We start from the raw sequence: 21,872 nt of genomic DNA, 5'->3' as shown, positions 1-21,872 counted from the left end.
AAATAAATTACGCGATATTTCAACTTGAAAATTCTCAGTGAAAGTCCTGTTTACTATCCAAGTAGAAGCTACACCTTTCTTGATTAAACTTCATTTAAGAAATGGGTGGCAGTGACACACCTTGATTTTTTTAATTTCGAATTATATTTTTTACGTGACAAGGGAGAATACTCTATGTTATAAAGCGTGATGAGTTTCTCTAAGTTCATAAACTTTTTTTTATAGCTAAGAGGTAAGATAAATAAAGTAGCTGCGTCTTTGCAAGTGTTTTTGTATGAGCATTTAGTTGTGCGAATACATCCGGCCCTTTAATTGAGATCTTTTACTCCAATCTAGTAGATAGGCAACTGCAACCTTACTTTCTTTTTTAACTAGCAGGCTATCAAGTAGGACTCACTTAATGTACCATTAGAAAGTATCGGAGATTTCGCATAAGATCAGCAATATAATTAAAAGGGCGTTACTTTAAAATATTATAACTTGTTATGTTCTGTGTAAACCCTGTTATCTTTTCACAGTTGTTCAAAGCAGAGTTACAAATATTATACAAACAAAATTAAGTTGCTTTAAATAGCATTGAATCCGGTATAAAGATAAATGTTCGAGTTAATGCATTGTTATGATTTGTTGAAATCTAGTATTTCTTAATTATCAAATACCAACGGCGAGTACATTATTTAATCGAGTTATAATAAATTGAAAAAAGTTAAATCAGTTGATAAAAACTGGGTAAAAAAGTAACTTACAGCAGTAAGCCACAACTTTAATTGCTTAACCACAGAATGCCTTAAATAAATGTAACTATTAGCATATCCTTAACTTATTAAACGCAGGAAAAACATATAATAGCGTAGAAAGTCTTTCTTTTTTGGCAAATTAAAATTGAGCTTTTACCCAATTACAATTTGTTTGCAAACATAATTTTTTGGGTGATCCTATTATTTCTAGCACTTTTTCTTTTAAACACATCATTCACATCAAAGATTTCCGAAAACGAAAGCATATTGTGAGTATACTTAAAACACTTTATAATTTAAAGCATGCGCTTAAATATATACGTTGATCGCTTAATTGTAGCTATAGTTTAAAACAATTTCCAAGTCTTACTTTTTATTAATTTATATTTCTTAAACAAAGCCCACTGAGATGTCTAAGCTCTAATAAGAGCTGAAGAACTAAATATTATTTGTGTTTATGCTTACGCTAAAGCCATTCTTATAAATATTAAAATATACTTTATACTAGATCCATAAATAAAAAAGAAGATACTTATCCAAATGCGATTCGAAACTTTTCCAAATGAGGTGCAGAAGAATTGTAATATTTTATCTGATATAAGCGGTAAATTATTTTCAAAGAGGCGGTATGCTTGTAAAAGTAGTAGTAAAGTTTTTGATTATAGCTCCATTTACATAAGAAGGTAGCAGCTGATTATTTTTTTATATGACCTCTTATTTTTATTTAGGTTTACTAATTACGATCACTCATAAAAAATCTTAGCAACAAATTGAAGGTAATCCCTTTTTTTAACTAAAGAGCTTTATAGCTTTGTAAGTTTGTGAATTTGAACGATAAGTAATTACGCTATTTCTTACTTATTATTAAGTATTATTGTTACAAATTCGTAATAATTGTTTATTAAGATATTTAGTTGAAAACCCAATAACTCCCGTCGAAAAAGAATACTTCAAAGACTTTAAGAATTTAACTTTCGTAACAATTAAAACAAGTTAAAAGTACAGTTTTAGAAAACTGGAAGAGTAGTAGTTATATATTTTTATTATCCATCTTTTCTCTTTGCCTCATAATTTTGTTCTTAATACTTTTTTAATGGTACACTCTTTAATTATAAACGTATATCTTCAATAGAGAGCGTTGGGAGATAGGAAAATCTCACTGATAAAAATATATATTTTTTGAGGTTAATTGTTTTTTTGTGTTTTATATTAAAAGATCTTTAATAGAAAACCAACTTACTGAATGTTCTTATTTTTAAAAGATTTAGAATTTTTTAAATTTGCATAAAACATTCGGGTGGATGGCTAATTTTAATATTTTAAGTTTTGTGTAATTTTAAGGATCTGTATTATAACAGTACCGACTCGACAGAGAAAGATGCTTTCTCTGACTCAACTTTTTGTGAGAAAGTTTGTTATATTACAGTTTACTCTTTTCTTCTAAAGTAAATAATGGATTACTTACAGTTATATGTAATACAAGATGGCAGTTTTATATATAAATTTCTATAAATATTTAGAGAAGAATATTTAATGGCCAACAAAACAATTTTAATAAATTAAGATATTAACAAATCTCAATCCTTTATTTTTTCCTGTAAGAAAAAGATTTAGGGTGGTTTACTGAAATTTAGCTTATAATAATTCACAGTGCACTTACAAACGGGAGGATTAAAGACTACAACTTGTTTGGTAAATATTATTTTTCATGCTTCGAAGTCTCGGAATCCTACTGTTTAAAAAAAGCTTACTCTGAAAAAAATAATAGTAAATCCTACACAAGAAATCCAGGAGATTCCTCAGGATACTTTGACAGTTCGGCCTTTTTTTCCACGAAGAACAAAAGAGCCAAGAACTTAAGCCACTGCTGCTCTTAAAGAGCACGAGCTCACTTCGGTTGCGCCATATAGAATTTTTACTTTGAGTAATGCTAGCACTTAGTTTGGTCCTTGTCTAGTTATTGCTAGCATAATAATAACCTGGACGTTTTCACGCCAATTGATCATATAGTTTCGTTGTCATAAAAAAAGAGTTTAGTTTGTAACTAACAGCAGTAGTTGTTAAACTATTATAACTAATATTTTTTGAAAATAAGCCTTAACTCGCAAGTTCCTAAAAAAAGTCTTAGTTTCAACTAGAGCCAACGGTGCATGTAGGCACTATATGAATTACAAAGCATCGGCGGTTATATAATAAACGAAAGCATACAACATATTTGAACGAATTAAGGAGTTCTATGTTGGCCCCCTCCCCCCATTTTACTAGATCGAGGTACTTGAACTGTAAAAACTAAACCTTGCAAAAGCATATGAACAAATGAGGCCCATAAAACCTGCTATTAAGCAGTTTACATGCCGACATTACCTTGGACTTCTTAGGTTCAGATGTGTTTTGTTGTCTTTCAAATGCTAGTGATATCTCAGTAATTCAAGGTCGATTGGAACAACAAAAGGATTTAAAGTAGATTAATCCATCCATTGCAACCGCTTCTTACCCAGCCATATTTCCCTTATAATTTTACATGTACAAAAATTCTAAACGCATCAAAGTATTCTATATAAGCGTTTTCTTTAAATATCATAATTACAGAGGGAACACGAAAGTGTTGACAATCCTTTAGTCTTATTTTTAGACGCTGTCATACTACAGCCGGTTTTCTTTAAGAGGCCTTACCGCTTAATCCGAATCCCCTCTTCTGCAGGGCTTTGGCGAGGAGTGCCCACCAGCGTACGCTATTTATAGTCCGGCCCGGATGCCCAGCATATGGCCTAGTGTGGTGGAAACTGCTAAAAACCACCACTAGAAGAGGGAGCATTAGGCACAAGACCCGTGGCCACCTGGAGACACCGGCCAGCACCACTGCCTGCCAGGCCTCCAGGCTAAAAGCTTCTCACCCAAAAGGAAGATATATAAATACTCGTTTAGTAAACGTGACTACTCACCACTCTTTGACACCTGATATTAACAAATCTTCTTTAGTAGTTCGTATTGCCTCTTCTATGTGAACCGTTTAAATGATGGTGATTCGTAGTGTTAGCATTCTTTTAGTCCATATTTGTCAAAAATTCTAGCAGTTCTCTACTACTTGGTTAGATACTCGCGAACTAAAATAATACGTAAACATTAAATAATTGACTGTGGTGTCTTGACCTTTTTTATAGGTTATGTGCATACAAATCGAGTGTATTTTCCACTACCACTAGCAAGCTATCCTTCCCCTTCATTATTTTAGGCGGTACCAATATATAGATTGTTAAGTAGAGAGGCGTATTTTAGGCAAATCCATAAGTTCTAATTTTACCCAAAATTTCCTGTTCCTATTACCAAATTTTCGAAGAGTTACATTATCTATCTCCTTATCAACATGATCTCCTAGCTTTTTAGCTAATAGTATCTGTTTTAGTTTCGTTTATCCATTAAGAAACCAGTAGCAGCTCTATTTGATCTTCAATTTAAGTTAGAGCAACAAGCCAACTCTGTAAACACCTCAGTTCCCTTCTCTTTAATACAACTGTTACTTCCTCCCGAAATGTACTTCAGAACCTGGTGAATGTTGTTCATAAATTGCTTTATTCGTTTAATTTTTTTTAACTCTAACCGTCACGGCATCATTTCCATTGCGAAGAATACTCAATAGAATTTCAGGGACTGTTTCTACAACTAATGGTTTATTAGTCTGCTAATCCATCAGGTTTATGAGTGCACCAAACTACTGCTAAGGCCTCTTCCAGTGTGTCAATAAATTCTAAGCTTACGGAAGCTATATAATTCATTCGGCCATCGTATCTTTGGAAGAAACTCCTCCCATTCCTTGGTCGCTTGCTTCAGTATGTAAAACCAGCTTACAATCCTTGCCAAACATTGAGCGATGCCACTTCTTGTTAATCATTTCACTAAACTTGTCTTTTTCTTCAACAGCCTGCTCAAGGGTTCCATAAATGCAGAGCTGTTAAGTATACGGTTCTTTAAAATTTGAAGTTTGAGTAAAACTCATCATTTCTTCTATGTACTAAGGTTTTAACATGCGTTCTAGTTCAATCGGGCCTCTAGCAAACTAATTCCTTTCCCAACCCCCCACTTAATTAAACTTTTATCAAGGCAACACTTTTCGAGTCAGAGTTTAACGTTATTAATTTTATACTGTCGTTAGATAGCATAATCTTCAAAGTGTTCTTTTTTAAATTCACTTGCCACTAGCCATTCACTCTTCTGGCATTATCAACGCAAAGTGTTTTCTAATCTCTGTGTATTTCCCTATGAATTAAAACAATGAGTGTTTCTGTTAATCATATCTTATTGAGCACTTGCAGTGCATCGCCCATCCTTGCAAAATTTCTTAAGTTCTTGGTGCACTTTTTCCCAAGTTATTTTTTCAAGTATCATTTCTCCACTAAGGGTTAAATATGGCTTCCTTCTATAATTGTAGTCTCTTCAAGTAGTCCTGCTTTTAATAACTTTTCACATTCCTTCACTATATTAAAATCTTGTTCCTGTCTTTAATCTCATACTTGGACTAACATGGTAAAAATGTTTACTTTAACTTTATAAGGCTATATTAACAAGAATCCCAAGCTATTTTTAGCCAAATTCTTTACATCTATTGCCCACTCCAGGACAGAGCAAAGAAACGGCACCCCTTTAAATTGAAAAACCTTACTTATGCTTCAATAAAATTTGGCACCACCTTAAACAAATTATTTAGAAAACACAGCCTCCCCTTTGCCGCTCTAGGCCACATCTTCCTTCTCTATTACGTTTACAAGACAATACGTTAACTTTTCAGTATAATTTAGGCCTCATTAAGATCCACTTCTTCTGGTAACACACAAATCACTATCTTTAATTTATCTATAACGACCCATAAAGCCGGAACTTAGTTGTAATAGTTCCCACGAACACTCAGTTACCTCCATCAAATACCTGAAAAACATTCTTTTGATATATTACAAATGTAACTAGCTTATTTCCCACCAGCAAAGTCTTACAGATAAAAAAAAAACTAGACCTTGATCCAGATTATAAAAACGCCATTCAATTCCTTCCCTCCACCTTCCTTCTACAACTTTATTCTTTGAATGGTCCTTTACTTACTGTACAGCTCCAACATAGTTCACTACAACTAATACTAACTGTTAATATTGCCATTACTATTCCTACAAATACCTTTACTACAATTATTCTATAATTATTTTTTTATCGACAATACAATTCTAGCAATAACTATGTAATTACCCTTATTTATTCTATTTTACTAAACATAATTTCCCTCTAATTGCGCTATAACACCCTTTGCACGCGGTTAAACCCTTTTTACTATTACTTCTCTATTTCCTCGAAAATTAAATTGATCGTTTAAAGAAGTTCGCTTATTACAAAAATTCATCTTATTTCTTTCAACCTAAAAGCTTCCATTCAAGTAGAGAAAACACACCAACCTACTCTGAACAACAGACATGGTCCCCTTTTTTCTCTCCACTGCTCAAAAGATCTTGGTGGGAAGTCCAACAACCTCACCGCCTCCATATATTCTTCTATGTGAGTTTTTAATCTCTCCTCCTTTCGACTCACCATCGAAATTCTTCCCTTTTAAAACTTGCAGTTAGCGAACTAATTTTTACCTCATAAGATCCATTGATTCGACATCTTCGAACTGAACCTCAAATCCTCTTTTAAGGCCCAAATATCTCTACTAGCCTTTCCTGCATCTCTTGTTGCTTCTGATAAAATACTTTCAGTAGTTTATCCGTGATGACCAGAGCCGAAAAGTCTTTCTCCGGGCAAGCTTTACGACATGTCTAATTAGTTACTATGTACTCTGTTTCTATACAAGGCGGAGCTTGTAATTCAAATTTTATTTCTGGCTGCTTTCACATAAAACTTTCAATTCAACTATAGCAAGGAAAAAAGAAATAGGCAAGAGTAATACATTATCGAATTGCTTCACACCACAACCAAAAAACTTTTATGCTCGGACAAAGGCGTGGTCACAATATCGTGTATTAATTTTATATAGGCTGTTGTGTTTACCCTCAAAAGAGTATAAATTCAACCTTAGTGCTTTCTTCACACCCTCACCTTGAGGACCAAACTAAAAAGTCTGTTCCCGACTTTTAAGAAGGGCTTGCGTACATGAGCAAAATAAAAATATTTAATTTTAATTGCGCACGTTCCGGCAATTTATTACGTTCCCAGTACCCACCCTAACTGCAAAACCTGAAAAATATAAAGCACAACACGCGGACGGTGGTACGTGCTATGTTGCCTGACTAGTCGGGCATGAAGGGTTTTACGTTGAAGGACAGCGTTTAATGGGTCTAAATCGACTCCTGGTGGAAGGCCTCATTCCTCTGTCGCTATTGCCGTGGGGCCCTCCAAGCAGCAGATGCGAATCATTATTGGCTTAATGCAAAACACATAGAAATCGTCTATTCTTACTCAGCGAAGCTAGATCTTGTTCCATAGTATAGGGTAAAGCGCTTTAGTCGCGGCCTTAATTTTCACCACAACGAAGACCACGAATAACCACAACGACTATTTGTTGTCAATGAGGGCTCTACTGTATTTCATTATGGCACCACTGGATGTTCACGACATCAAAGTTTAAGTTCGCCCGCAAAGGGAAACGTTTTTTCATTGTTAAGAGAGCTTTGCTCTTTGTTCCATTTATATCGGCTTTCCATTTTCTGCACTAGTCTTTTAAGAAAATACTAACACATGCTCAAACAACTATACGCATAAATTAGCTATAAAAAATTATAACTTGAAGTAAACCAATGAAAATCTTTATATTTTTTTTTTAAGAAAACATTTGCAAGTTTTGCAGGCCATTTTAACAAATATATTTATATACAACTGTGGTAATTATGACTTTTAACCTGTCTTTTCAGTGGAATCAAACTAAGTTTGTTCATTTTAATGACCTAAAATTAAATCTATACGGATATGCATAAACGAAATAATATTTATAACCTACTTTAAAGGAATACAAATGACTTGATTACCTCAATTTAACCAACTACCATTTCTTTTTCTCATCTTCTCTGTAGTCGGTATTATTACGTTATAAGCACGATAGACTTTATATATACTTTAAATATGACTCTACAAGCGTATATTGGTCCAAAACTTTATTGTTAACAGTAAAATCACTTAAAATATGCCAAACGAAACATGTTAAAAACGCAACACGGTATACAGAGCTTAAACAACCGTGCACCGTTAAATTTCCCAATTTCAAGCCTAGTTATTACCAGCTCAGACGATATATAGTTCAAAAAATAATATATTAACACACAGGACTCCCTTAATATCAAGTCATCTATAACCCTTCAGATGATAGTATGTTATACGCATACACTAACACGGACAATACGCATGGAAAGGAACTGTATATGATCATACATAAAATACTCCACCTGCAGTTTTAACTAACAGCTCTAAAGATACCAAAACTGCATATATAGAAAAGATTCGAACAGACAAAGGAAGTGAATATATTTACGAGGAATATAAAAACAGAATTATGAAAACTGTAGTGTTGTCTCCTAGCTCAGTTCTCAAGGACGCACCCCAATGTATGGTGAGTGAAAGAAGTACTCAAATATAACACGTTGCATAATTAAACATCTAAAATTCCGTTGGAATACTGAGTGAAGCCATACTTGATTATCTTTTTTTATTCAACAACCTTCCCATGAACATAATCGCCAAGCGAAGTTTACGGCTTAAATATCGGAAACCCGATGCATATAAGCCTCTAGACTACAAAATTTTAATATACAAACAATGGATATATAACGAAAGTCTGATGATCGAGAAATCGAGGGTGTATTCTCCCCTAACTATTACTTGATATTAAATTTCAAGCAAATTGAATTATTAGAAAAAGGGGCTTCACTTGCCACTGAAACAGTTTTTTAGCAACGCAGCCACCGTCCAGGATCATAGTAACTAAAGGAGCGACCTTATATAAGCATATGAATTCAGCGCACTGTAAAGATTGCGAGGGGTGTTAAAGGCGCGCAGCTTGTGCAGCAGACCTTTATGTCCAACTCGTTAAGGAAGACAGCACCTGTTGCCTTTCTAAAGTTAAAAACGCGAGTAGTCCATTCGGTGTTTAACCGGAACTCTAGCAGGGTTAGATGGCTCAGTAAAGCGACCTCGACCACTTTGCCAAGAGACTGATGAGTAGGTATTTGTTGGTCGCAGACTCCGATCTCGGTGTCTTCAGCAGCATTACAATAGTCGCCGTCTTCCATCCCGTTGAAAAAGGTTTATAAAGGCCATTACTGGATTACCTGGTGGACAGATAATGCATCGCTGCTAACGGCAGTTTCTTAAACGTTCCATTACTAATGCCCAGATGTTCGTTTGGATAGCGCTTGGGTAATCGCTTGAATCTCGTTTGCAACAACTAGCTCGAGTGGTCGTTAAATCGTTCATAGGCATTTAAGAGAGGAGGTAGCGTATTTTGGTAAGCGATATGACTAGCGAAGGCGTAGCATAGTTTATATCACTCTTGGCCTCAATATAGCCATAGCCAGGAGGCGGTAGTGGTGCATGACGGCTATTTTGACCCGTTTAACAAGAATGGCCGCATTCGCCTGCTCATCTTGGTCTCCCATTTATAGTTAAAATATGTTATCGCCTCCTTTCAAATGCATCAGTGTCTTCAATTTAGCACTGGCTTGTCTTCGGCGCTCTGAGATGGCCACTAGGATAAGACGTCGCCTTTGGCAGATAAGTGCTTTCAGTTTATCAAACAGGCGTTTAAGGCGGTTACTTCACGTGTGTCGTGGCGGATAGTCTTAAAAACAAAAGATTAAGACAATTTCTTGAACATTGTACTTTAATTCGCCATTTTTATGCACTTCTACTACCTTTCCCAGTCCTCTACAATTTTCACCCCTTGTTTAACTCTCGGGTACTCAATGTAGGCGTCTATCAGAAGGAAAATATTGATACGGTATCCGCAGTTTCGTGTTCTGAAGTCAAAGAAAGTCAGGCACGTAGAATAAGAATGGTAAAGGGGGTAGAGTTGTGTCTTGGAGCGAACTTAGACTCAAGTGGAAAGTTTAAAGAAACAGAAATCCATATCGAGATCGACAGTTGTCGTCATAGCTCAGCGGTTAAGAGCATGAAGCGCAATTTGATCTTCCCTCATAAATTTGATACGTTATAAGCACGCGCTGCATAACTTAGCAATTTAGAACAAAATCAAGTTTACTCGAAGGCTTTGCTCTGCATATAATTAAAAACAAGTTCAAAAAGGCAACGCCAATTAAGGTACGCGTAAACGGTATCATTGATAGCCACTACATCCTAGCTAGAAACACTAATACATGACCCATTAAAACACTATGGTAAGAACATAGACTCCTGAGCTCATGTCTAAGGAAGGACCAAAACATTCTTAGTCGGTATTTCGTTAAAAGTGGTTTTATATGTAATATTGTCCTTTGAATAATATCAAAGTCCTCTTTCTATGCCGCTACTACAGAGATGCAATGAAAGATGCAGAGAACTAAAAGTCTTAGACGCCAATTTCGTATGGGCTTGGCTGTTACATGCAAAAATACGAGAAGTAGTCTGGGAACATAGAGCAATTCACTTTCCACTTAAGAGCGTACAATTACTGTAAGATAGTTAAAAAGAGTTTCAGCTCTCAGCAGTAAAGGCACTAACAGTAAACCTAGTCTACACATTTGTTTTAGAGGATCTTTAAAGTTAGCCTAAGCTCACATCGCTTTAGTAAAGCACAATGTAAGCGACCAGAATTCGTACATAAAAGAGCACACACAGGCACCTGTCTCTACACTAGCGTTTATAGCACGTATGTCCCCTTACACTGCTTTTGTGCAGTGTTTGCTTATTAATCTGTTAAGGTTAAAAGAAATTGTACGCTCTGTAGTACGTTAAGCCATTTTACCAACAACACTGGGCATTTGCTATAGTTATACCTTCGAAAAGGGATTTGACTTTTGTTTCACGAGATTACACAAATAGAGGAAATTAACTAATTCCACGCTAATTTTAACGCGATGTAGGTATTGCGCTTCCAAACTCATTTAACTCCCTATAAGTTACTGATTAACCAGGTTTACCATTTGTCGCCTAGATTCAATTTGCAAGAGTAGACTCATAGAAGTTGACCCTAAACGACAGGCTTGGTCTCTGAAACAATCTCTGGCAAGTATGAGTACCATGCTTCATCGGATCAGGTTCTGTTCGATAAAGGTTTAATAACCACGCGCAACTTTGTATCTACCTGCGTCCATGAGTTTCTGCTTCGAACACCGAAAGGTAGACTTCCGCTTCCTGTAAAGATCCCTTAAAGACAACGGTGTTGATTAAGTGCCCAGCCTGCATTCTAGGGTTATTCTCTTGTCTAACAATCGTAGAAAATTATTGAGTAAAAAAAGACTGCTTTGGGCACCTAGGTTACTATCGTAAAACGATTAGAAATGATAGGGTTTATATGCAGTACGCGCCTACCTTTGGTGCCTTCCCCAACCTCGATCTCTCCGTTTCTACAGGGGACTTAGTTTGTTCAAGTCATTTACAATTCTTAGTCTTCATTGGTAGATCCCGTTGGGCTACGACTAGTATTCGATTATAAGTTAAAACAAGTTATAACAATAAAATCTACGAATTATGAATTTAGTAACCTTTCTTTGTTAAGCTCTTCGTTAAGAGTGAGCATGTATTAAGGATAATTCTCGGTGCCTGAGCACGGTTTGAAAGAAATGCTCCTTAATTAAATAAAATCTTCATGGTAGCTGTAATCCATAGGTTAGTGCTAGCTTTTCTACGTTCTGGCTGTGATATAATGAAGAGCATTATGTTACTGGGCAAAGTCAATCGTACTTAATAAAATAGATTATTTTAGTTATGGTTCCTTGCTTGCTGCGGCTTACGCGTTTTATATCGGTCGCAACTACTTCTTCTTAGACAGCCATTATGTAGTTCATCTTAACTAACATCAATAGGTTATTTCGGTTAAGTTCATGCAATAAGCCAAATTTCCATGCTAGTAGCAAAGAAGACGCACGCAAAGGTTGGGATTTTTAGAGGCCAATGCATGCAATTTCGAACCAACTGCACGAACAGAATGCAAGTGCAAGTATTGACTTGTGCTTAAAAAATATTAAACTTTGTCTGTAATTCTTTCCCATTTAACAGCTAGGGAACTTAATAATTTTATTAACAACTTATTTAAGGTAACCTGATCTTTACGATTCTAACTATTTATTATATATTTAAACATCCGGTTTTAACCATCAATTAAATAGTTTCATTATACAGAAAGATCCTTAAGGTAGAATTTTCAGAGCTTTGTTCTTAATGCCATAGTGATCCATTGATATTAGATTTATTTAAGGGCGCCTAAAAATTTGTAATTGAAATATCGCTTTAATAATAAACAGATTTCATTTTTGGGATTTTATGTATTATAAAAGTACACTTTCTTTGGGCTTTAAAAAAATCACATGTACTTGATTGCGTTGCAGGAAAAAATGGATAATACACTACCGTGCCAATTATAAATATTGATTAGTATAAACATGACTTTATTAGTAAAATAAAGAAGCTTTTTAGGCTACCAATCAACATACAAATTTTAAGTCAATGACTATAACAGGTGCTCGATATTTTAAAAAGCAAACTGGCGAAAGTACACTCTGACCAAAAGCACCTCAATTCTCCAGGGTCATGGTTTAGAACTGTGGTGGGTGACCAGAGGTTAACCGCGGACTGTACTCCCCCCCCTAGAATAGGAACATACATGTTACTCCTCCCGGAGCTGGGGCCTACTTTCGCCCGAATCAAGTCTAAGTGCCCGTAATCTGCGCTCGACTTACCATGCACAAAAAATCATTAAAAAAAAACGCAAACTGCTTTGTCGAGCACGGGGCTAAAGTCACCACTATCAAGTGTACCCGAAATACGGAGGGAAGGCTGTCTGGAATAAGTTCCTGCCACTTGGCCCAAAGTTGTGAAGACTGCTAGTTCCTAGCCTCCCGAAGTAGAGTTACCTTAAAATTAAAAAAATAGACAACGTTGTCGCGCAATAACTTATAGTTACTCTTTTTAGAAGTTAACCGTAAGTTATACACAAAAATAAAGTTAAGCAATAGTTAGTCGAAATCATTACATTTAAAAAAATCCATGCTGTATCTTCAGAGCAGCTTTAATGTAGTAAAAAACTTAGCTTCAATGTTTCTACCAAATTTAAAACTCACGATCTGGAGGGAATAGGAAATTAAGTTATAATAACTTTAAAAATTTAAAGAGTTAGCCAAATAATAAATTATCGCCGAAAAAAATATTTAAGAGATTAATGCTTATATAATTTAAAAAACATGTGTAATATATATTACTGCTTTTAATCTGAAAGTTTGAATTTACATAATTTTTTTGGTTAAAGCTTTTTTTTCCATATAAAGTAAACAGAAATTATATCTGTTATCCATTAAAATAGTAGGAACGTATATACGATTGGTAAACTATAAACCCATTTATATGCAGCGAGTATGATGGTAGGTTTTTGTACGAACCTTTATTTTGATCTACCCTAAAAAATAAAATAAAAAGCCTGTTTTAGCTAACAGTTTACAAGACGCTTATATACGTTTGTACCATATAAGGGTTATTTATAACATAATCATTGTTGCAATGCTTTTACTCCAAAGTTTACACTCACACGTAATAACTGGAAACGTCATTAATCTAATTTTCTGTACTTTATTAGTAAACCACACTAAAGATTGATGACGGATGTAGTTTATATATATTAATTATCGTTTAACAAATTTTTACGCCTCTTCTCCAGAAAAAAATTCTTTTCTGATTAAGACGTTTTAAGGATATAAGATAGAAGTATTTTGCGTATTATGAGACTAGAAAGGGCGCATATAAATTCACGATAAATGCTAGCGTAAAATTCCATTTTTTATTAAAAAACCTAAAGAACTTATAACGAGGGAGCTGAAATATTCATGTAGATGAAAACATAATTATAGACATAGTTTAAGGCTTCCATAACATATCGTATATGAATTTTTAACAAATTCTTGCATATACTGGACTTTTTTTTTGCTTAACTAACAAATTTTTATATTCGCATTGCCCTCCTGAAAATATTTAAGAAGTTTAAGTTAAAAAGGAGGAAGATACTTGGTTTAAGTAACATACTCTTACAGCAGAGGTTAAAAAAAAATTTTTTAATCATACAGATAAATTAATAACTTAGTAGCTTGTAAAAAGTTGGGTTTAAAATTACGTTTTTAAACCAAGTTCTTAAACTGTAACTGATTTAAGTGGAAACAGCACGAAAAAAAACTAAGAGGAATTCTTATAAAATGAAATTTAAATAACGAAAATTACAAATGGGTGTCAAACCTTACTTTTCAAAGTAAAAAGAATGGAAAATTGCACTTTAAAGTATGCAATTATATATTTTCATTGTGAAATGGTTTAGTTTCATTCCTTTAGGCAACGTGACGACGTAAAATCTATATTTTGCCCAATCTAGTAATATAACAAGATTTCGCATTTTTTATTTCCAATAGAAGATCGGTTAAAAATCCATATCAATGTTTATGACCTACTTTTCCAAGTTGTGCTCCACGCTGACACGTCATACGTAATTAAGAGCCTATCCCAGCTTTAAAACTTCCTATTTACCAAATTAGTATATCAGGGGCTTACTTTTGTTTTAAATGCATTACTGCTAATACGAGCCAAACATCTTTTATAACGTATTAGAAGCTTCATCCTATTGTATTTGACCTGCTGGGGAGGAAGTTGTAGTTGCATACACCGCTGAGATTGTAAGAGCTTGGCAGTTAGTACTTTTGGTTAAAAGTTTAGAAAATGTCCGAAGTTCATAAAATTATAATGGTTGGTTCTGGTGGCGTAGGAAAGTCGGCTATAACTTTACAATTTATGTATGCGGAATTCGTTAAAGACTATGAGCCCACTAAAGCCGATAGTTACAGAAAGACAAACTTCGATTTAGATGGTAATTTCTATTTTTCGTTTTTTTTTATAAGGTTTTTTGACTTCATCTATATGCTACGCACCTATTTATATTGTTAATAGTTTTTTGTGTTAGTCAATAATACAATCATTAAACACGCTCATTATTAGGAGCTGAAATCGGAATAGATATTCTTGACACTGCAGGACAGGAAGACTACGCTGCTATTCGTGACAACTATTACCGCTCTGGCGATGGTTTTTTTTGCGTTTTCTCTTTACTAGAAAAAATGGTAATTTTCAATTATAATATTTCTCTAGTATAGCCTTGAAAGCATTAACTACCCATTTTTAACTTTTATTATCTTTATTTATTAAAATAATTAGACCTTTCAGGAAACTGATAATTTTCGGGATCAGATCTTAAGGGTTCATGAAGACGAGAGTGTTCCCTTTATACTCGTTGGAAACAAGTGTGATTTAACTGAAGAGCGCGTGGTTTCCAAGGCGGATGCTGAGAGTAAGGCGAAGAGCTGGAACGTGCCGTACTTGGAAACCTCTGCGAAGACTAAGCAAAATGTGGATGAGGCATACAAAGCTCTTCTGCGGCTCATTATTGCCAAGAAAAACAAAGAAAAAGCAGCCCAGAAAACTAAGAAACGTAAAAAGAAGTGCTTATTATTGTAACGTTTCCTCTTAATTTTATGTTCGCCTATTAACTATAAAGTAAACTGTGCAGTTTCCTCTAGAAATAAAAAATACTTGACACTACCGCATTTATTATGGCTTTTAAGTAGATATAAACACCTTTTCAAAACAGTATAGTGCGCTTTTGGTTCGTGAAATACCCATTGAGTTTCTAAGTGATTTTATAGAGAGCTACTAAACTCATCGCTGCGTAATCCGCCTATGTATTTTATTGTTGAGCGGTATTATTTTTTTATAATAATTTCTTCCTATTTAAAATCTTACAACATCCAGCGTGGACTTAAAATAAATAATTTGACAAGCGTGTGTAAGTTTTTTTATATGTGCATTTTTTTTTTTAAACTAAAATTAGATCTGACTTTAGCCAAAATTTAAATAACTTTAAGGGAACAGATTATTATACTTTTATATAAGAATATAGTGAAAAAGAAAAAAAAACAGATACGAATTATTTATTTTCACGGGTCAACTTTGCGAGTCTCTCGTTGAAGGAATAAAAATTATTTATAATTACTTCCATATTATTTTTCATTTTTTGTTGCAGCTGTTTTATAAAAAAACGAGTTAAAAGCACGTTGCCAACTTTTTTTTATTAACAAATAAAAAATTAAATACTAAAAATAGATAAAAAACTAAAATATGTAGAGAGAACTTAAATCTTTATACTAATTTATAAATGAACATTCTTATTAAAAAACAGATGTGAGAACTCATGAAGATCATGACAACTATTTAATTGTTTAATTTCCTTAATTCTTCAATTAACGCTTTTGCAAATAATTTTTAAAATTAAAAAGATGCTAAAAAGTAAATTATTATAATTACGGATTAATAAATAAAATACAAAGCAAGTAATAGTATAGAAAGTAAAAATTGCTGCTTGCTAACTGATGTAAATTTAAATTATTTTAATGGAAGCTGACTACAATTATAAAAGCTTCTCACGCACAAAAAACTACAAAAGATCTAAAAAAACATTTATAAAAATAAGTTTGAATAGCCAGTAAATCTGATAGTATTAAAAACTTCTTTGCAAGGAATTAATTATAAGTTTGAAATCATTAAGATAAATAGTTTTAAATATAAACGCTTATACATTTCTGCATCTACAGGACTATAATAGATTTCATAAACATAATATGTAAAATTATAATTTTAAAATTTAAAATCTTTATACTTCAGTAAAAGCAGCTTGCTGAGTGCTCAGAAGATTTTCACAATTCTCCTGCCGGTTTTGCAAAGTTAGAAGAGTGTTAATACTTTCAACAGCTGTTTCGTGTACATTTCTCAAAACCTTAAAGTTTTATTTTTTTTATAAAGGCGATTTAAAAAAAATTATTATAACAGAAATTAATATAAAATCCGAATAAAAATTATAACAAACTTTTATGTTACCACTCCACTTGAGCAAACTCTATACGAGTTTGTACAAGTTAAATCACAAATTGAAACCTATATAAACAAATTTAGTATTTCTACAGAAAAAAATTAATTTAGTAATAGACTTAAATATATTAAAACTCGCGCTTTCTTTAAGTAAAACATATATAATTTAAAATAAATTTATAATGAACCGGGATTTTAGAGCAAATAATATGAAGTAAATTATACTTTTTAAAATTAGTTAAATTAAAATTAAAAAATACAAATTGTAAAGAAAAATATAACAAAAAATTATTCAATAAACATTTTATGCAATAAATTTTAGAATATTTTAAAGAAAATCATTTTAACCGAATAGCAATTCTATAGAAGTGTAAGAAATTAAATCTTGTAGTTTAACTATTCTAAAATAATTCTGAACTCAGTAAATTTTTCAAATAAAAAATAAATAAAAAGGTCTTTTTTTATAATATATATAGTAAACAGGAACTCTGAAAAATATAAATGGTTTTCAATAACTCGTTAGTATTTGAAGAAATCTCTATTATATAGAACTCAGTAATAATTAACCATAATATATAATTATATAAATTAAAATTTATAAATGCGAAGAATATTAGAGTAATTTTTAAATATCAATAGTCATTATTATTTATACTAAAAGAGTTTAATAAAAGAGTTGTACTTTTAGTCTTTGGATGACGTCAGGAAGGAGCGCCAACGAAGACATGGTGTGGGTCAGCGACGCGTACAACTCCTCAATTTCCTCGTGGAAAAGCAGTAGAAATTGAAATATAAAATAGATGGATTATAAAATGCAGAGAATACAAGATTCGTACTTTTTCTGAAGCGGGAGTGCGCTCTGCATTCTTAAAAGAAGAAATGTTTTTGATCTAAATGAAAATAAATTTGCTTGCAGGTGCGAAAGGGGGATGAAAGTAAACTTATTTAAATTTATTAATAAATTAAAAATACAGTGATTTATAAAATTAAAAAATCTATTTTTCGTTAGCCTAAAAAAATTTAAATGGGTGCAAGCATAGTATCACTTGCCAGTAAAAGAAAATCCAAAACCCAAACTGATTGGCTTATTATTATTTACGTTTTTCAAGGCTTCCAGGGTCTCGCTGGAGAGGCCAAGAAAACTCAGGCGCTCGGCGATGCCAGTCAAAACAGAAAACAAGTTGTGATCTTTTCCCTTCAAGCCCAAAAGAATGGAAATTTTTCCCTAAAGAAAAAAAGTTTATCAGGAATCACAGATCTGGCGCTTTTTTTAAGCTGAAAAGATGCATATGGTAGTATGGATGTGGTAAGTTAAAAAAGTTATAACACTGATGTGCGGGCTCAAAGTGGATAGATTTGTATACAATACCATGACTGCCCCCAGGTTCGCACCAGCCACTTTTTCCAGAGCCGATATGCGCTCTTCAAAAGAAGAGAGCTATGCAAATTCAGTAGCAAAAGTTAAGATTAAGATTTTATAATCTCTAAAACTTAACAAACTCCTCTTACTTGCGAAAACTGTTGACATTTTGCCAGCTCCGGCCTATAATAAAGTTTATACGTAATAACATCTCCGCTGGTCTCCGGTGATTCGCAATCTGGCGCATCAGACGACCGAGCTTGGAACTTTGTGACGCAGTCGTTCAGCGTAGCGGCAATCTACGCGTTTATAAAAAATAAAATGAGGTACGCCAAAAAAGACTAAGAGCAATCCTTTACACTAATATTATTAAAATAACAATAAAAAATTATAACAAAATATTGCTAAACTCAAGTTAAGGCAGCTTCCTTATGGGATTTACTTAACTAATTATTAATGATAAAAAGTAGACTTATTAAAGATGCTTTGTCAATATTTAATTGCTAAAAACTTAAAAAAAATATTTAAAAAAAAATGTAAAAAGGTTGATTACTCAAATTATTTATATTAATAATTTACTTATATTTTAAAGCAATAAGTATATAAATTGAAGAAATAAATACACTGAACATAACATCGATCTCACTTATGTCAGGTACTTCGAAAAATAATACTTTTGTAATAATAAATAAATAGTGTGTACTTTATCATTCCCAAGATTATAAAAAACAGAAAATATGTAAAAGTGATGTACATAAACAGTTTCAAAATTTAATCCAAAAAAATTTGAATTCAAAAATTGTGCAATTTATTAAGCTTTATCATATATACTACGGTGCAATGAATATATAAAAAAATTTAAAGAAATGTTTACCGAAGATAATGGATCCGTAGATCCTTTCTCATCCAGCAATGGTAAACATTCTAACTCTCTTTGTAGTAAGAAAATCTAAAAGTTACAACAATAAATAATATAGAAAACATAAAAAATCAAATTAATTAAAATGCAGTAATAAAAAAAAGGCTGAACTAAACAGACTAACTAGTCAACGCCATAAAGGTCACACTGTTTTTCTATAGAGAAACTCCACACCACTGAGGTCAAAAGCGAATTGATAAGAGGGCTTTAGAGTAGTGAATTACAGATGTACTCGAAGTTCACAGTTTTTTATCCTTATTTTAGTTTTTATAGAGCTCTGTACAACCTAATTTTATTGAACATTTCGAAATCCCTTGCTTAGTTGCCTTTACTAATATTTCGCATCTCTGAATTAGTAGTGCTCCTGTATATCCTGCTTAGCAAAGCCGACTTTACGAACTTCAACTAAGATTTCAAGATAAACTTGCTAATAGCAAAGAAAAATTAAGCTACTGAGTGACAAATAAAATCTAAACAAGATTTACTTACAACTAACTAAAGTGACAAATAATGTAAATCTACAAAGTGCAAGTACAACTTGACAAAAGCTTTTCAATTTTTATTTTTTTGCACGGCAGCACGTTGCATGACACTATAACTTTCTACTATATTCTTTTTAAGCGAGTGAGCAATTGATAAAAATGTATGGACACTTTAAAAAGATAATTATTTAGTTTAACTTAATTATTTATAGAAGAGTAAAATAAAGTTAAACTTATTTATTCTTGAAATTAAAAACATAAATTTAGATTATTTATAATATATAAATGTTATTTATAGATAAAACAGTTGTAAATAAAACGCATTTTCATTATTTGACTTTCATAAAAAGGTTACTTCAGATACCAACGCTTGAAATTTCGAAAAAAAAAGCAAATTAATATCACTATAATAAAGAAAAGTGACGACAAAATAATACTCAGCATATACAGCACTAAAACGAATCTCTTTTATAAAAAGACTAGTGTGAACATCTTGCCTGATCTAAAAAAGAAGCGGGATCAACATCCAAAGTTTCTCGTTCGTAATCACCATTAGTAAGCTCTTGTTTTAATTGCATAACTTCAGCTTTTAAACGATTAAACTTTTGAATAAGTGTTTCCTTTTCGCCCTGAGGTGCCTAGATATATATGCAGATTTATAAGAAAGAATTTAAAATTTATAAAAGATTATATTAACTAGTTCATAATAATAAGCAAGGCCTCTTCTCTCTTTTACTACCACCGCAGATGTGTCACTAAAATCTTTTGTAATATGTAGTTACTATGATAAAAATAAACTAGGACAGTTAGTAAAATAGGTGAAAAATAATAGTATATATTTTTATAAGTACTAGAGTCAGCAATAAATTTTCCTGAGAAAGCATCAAAGGCTGATCGATAGTCTAATTTCTTTGTTATAACATTTTCATGGTCTGCATCCTTTAGAGAGAATGCAGTATAATAGTTTAATTCAAAAAAAGGTTAATAAGTGAATATTGACTAAAATTTATAAATATTATTTATAAACTTTTTTAATTAGCGCTTCGGGTTCTTCAACAGGAATGCCTGCATACTCATAGCATTCAGGCTCACATCTCGGCATGACCGAAAATAACCAAAACTAAAATTAATACTGAAAGGTAATTAAGAGTTAGTACCGAGTATGCAGTTCGTACTGATATATTTCGGGTCAGCCCGGAGGCTGTGTTAGAATTTATGAGGGTGAGGTTAAATACGCGACTATCATAAGCCGAAAAAGAGAGTCGCGTCGGAGGGAGTCGAACCCTCAACCTTAAGTATGCCGCTGAGCTACGACGACAACTCTCCGACCCAGTGTGACGGTTTTACTTATTTAACTTGTTACTCTGTGGGTTAAGCCTCTTTCAGAAAGGTCTCTTACGGTACTATAACCCCTCTCCTACGCCATTAAAGAAATTCAGTACGGCGAATTTTACAATGTACAAAATTTTGTGCTTAACTTTAATGCTCTTTTTATTCCTTATTAACACTTGTAGAGTAAATCTCTATTTCTCGTCATATAATTTGAAAGGGAATGCTAAATGTCTATATTGTAATTACTGAGAAGGCAATTTTTCCCTGTTCTCGAGTGAGTGAGTAGACTCACTATTCCAGGCTCTTAAGCGAATCAGTAAAATAAAAAAGTAATCCACTGAAAGTATTTTAGTTTCTTCTTTTCTTTCTACCTTACTATATTTAGGTTTATATATAACAAAATGCTTTACCTTGCTGTATCTTTAAATTTTAATGATGCCTATTAGCCTTATAAACTTTGTTTTGTTTTATTATTTACTAATAGCGACTCTTAAGAGAAAACATTAAAGTACTAAAAAGGTCAACAATGCTTGAATATTATTCGTTGGTGCACCCTAGAAAATGCCCTGTGGACTAGAAGTTTTTCTTAGAACTTAATATAGTGAGCGTTGGTAAAAGATGTTTTACCGTTAGCCTTAGTGGTATGTATTTACCGATGAGCTAGGCGAGGCTAACGATAAATGCGACTCCCCTTTATACTTCCCCCTTTTCTATAACCAAAAAAGGTAATTAACTCTATGAAGCTTTCGAGAATTATACCGACTACAAAAAGAAGCAGTAAATTGTGTTTTATTACTTAAAAGAAGAAAAGACATATAAGAGTTGATTAAGACATTAAAAAATAAAAATAAGACTGATATTAGAAGAAAGGAAAAATTCGCTTTGGTGCCTAGTAAGAGTTAAATGAGATAGATACTTACCTTAAATGGAAGCAAAAATTTTATTAACACACTTCCTAAGTATATTTA

General features: G+C 32.9%; 2 protein-coding genes and 2 long non-coding RNA genes across 6 annotated transcripts; 1 reads left to right on the top strand and 3 right to left on the bottom strand.

Moving 5' to 3' along the window:
* Positions 1-9,476: 9,476 nt before the first annotated feature.
* Positions 9,477-11,731, bottom strand: LOC135121344 (uncharacterized). 2 transcript variants are annotated; one of them, XR_010278928.1, is made up of 4 exons: positions 11,405-11,731; positions 11,232-11,338; positions 10,940-11,180; positions 9,477-10,890 (listed from the first exon to the last, which is right to left on the bottom strand). It is a non-coding gene; the product is annotated as an uncharacterized LOC135121344 (long non-coding RNA). The 2 variants fall into 2 exon arrangements; XR_010278927.1 differs by having other exon boundaries at positions 9,477-11,180.
* Positions 11,732-12,023: 292 nt separating this feature from the next.
* LOC135121343 (uncharacterized) lies at positions 12,024-12,976 on the bottom strand. Its single transcript, XR_010278926.1, has 4 exons — positions 12,892-12,976; positions 12,433-12,772; positions 12,200-12,265; positions 12,024-12,122 (listed from the first exon to the last, which is right to left on the bottom strand). It is a non-coding gene; the product is annotated as an uncharacterized LOC135121343 (long non-coding RNA).
* A 1,565-nt stretch (positions 12,977-14,541) lies between these two features.
* LOC135121342 (ras-related protein Ral-a-like) lies at positions 14,542-15,770 on the top strand. Its single transcript, XM_064045660.1, has 5 exons — positions 14,542-14,760; positions 14,889-15,010; positions 15,105-15,400; positions 15,457-15,646; positions 15,699-15,770. Exons 1-4 carry the CDS (start codon positions 14,613-14,615, stop codon positions 15,464-15,466), a joined length of 576 nt encoding a protein of 191 aa, XP_063901730.1. The 5' UTR covers positions 14,542-14,612; the 3' UTR covers positions 15,467-15,646; positions 15,699-15,770.
* A 90-nt stretch (positions 15,771-15,860) lies between these two features.
* On the bottom strand, positions 15,861-20,691 carry LOC135121365 (dynactin subunit 2-A-like). Of its 2 annotated transcripts, XM_064045678.1 has the most exons (12): positions 20,600-20,691; positions 20,424-20,511; positions 20,270-20,334; positions 20,070-20,210; positions 19,046-19,120; positions 18,321-18,470; positions 18,181-18,249; positions 17,911-18,036; positions 17,648-17,701; positions 17,494-17,574; positions 16,603-16,719; positions 15,861-15,969 (listed from the first exon to the last, which is right to left on the bottom strand). In XM_064045678.1, the coding sequence occupies exons 1-12, from the start codon at positions 20,672-20,674 to the stop codon at positions 15,874-15,876; spliced, it is 1,137 nt and encodes a 378-aa protein (XP_063901748.1). In that variant the 5' UTR covers positions 20,675-20,691; the 3' UTR covers positions 15,861-15,873. The 2 variants fall into 2 exon arrangements, with proteins under 2 accessions (XP_063901748.1, XP_063901749.1); XM_064045679.1 differs by lacking the exons at positions 15,861-15,969; positions 16,603-16,719 and adding an exon at positions 17,302-17,349.
* Positions 20,692-21,872: the final 1,181 nt, after the last annotated feature.

The sequence above is a fragment of the Zophobas morio genome, unplaced genomic scaffold (assembly GCF_036711695.1).
Source record: "Zophobas morio isolate AGI-343-1 ecotype UQ-CSIRO unplaced genomic scaffold, CSIRO_AGI_Zmor_V1 ptg000568l, whole genome shotgun sequence".
NCBI classification, from domain to species: Eukaryota; Metazoa; Arthropoda; class Insecta; order Coleoptera; family Tenebrionidae; genus Zophobas; species Zophobas morio.
Note: the sequence above shows the minus strand (reverse complement) of the source record. Positions and strands in the feature narration are given on the sequence as shown.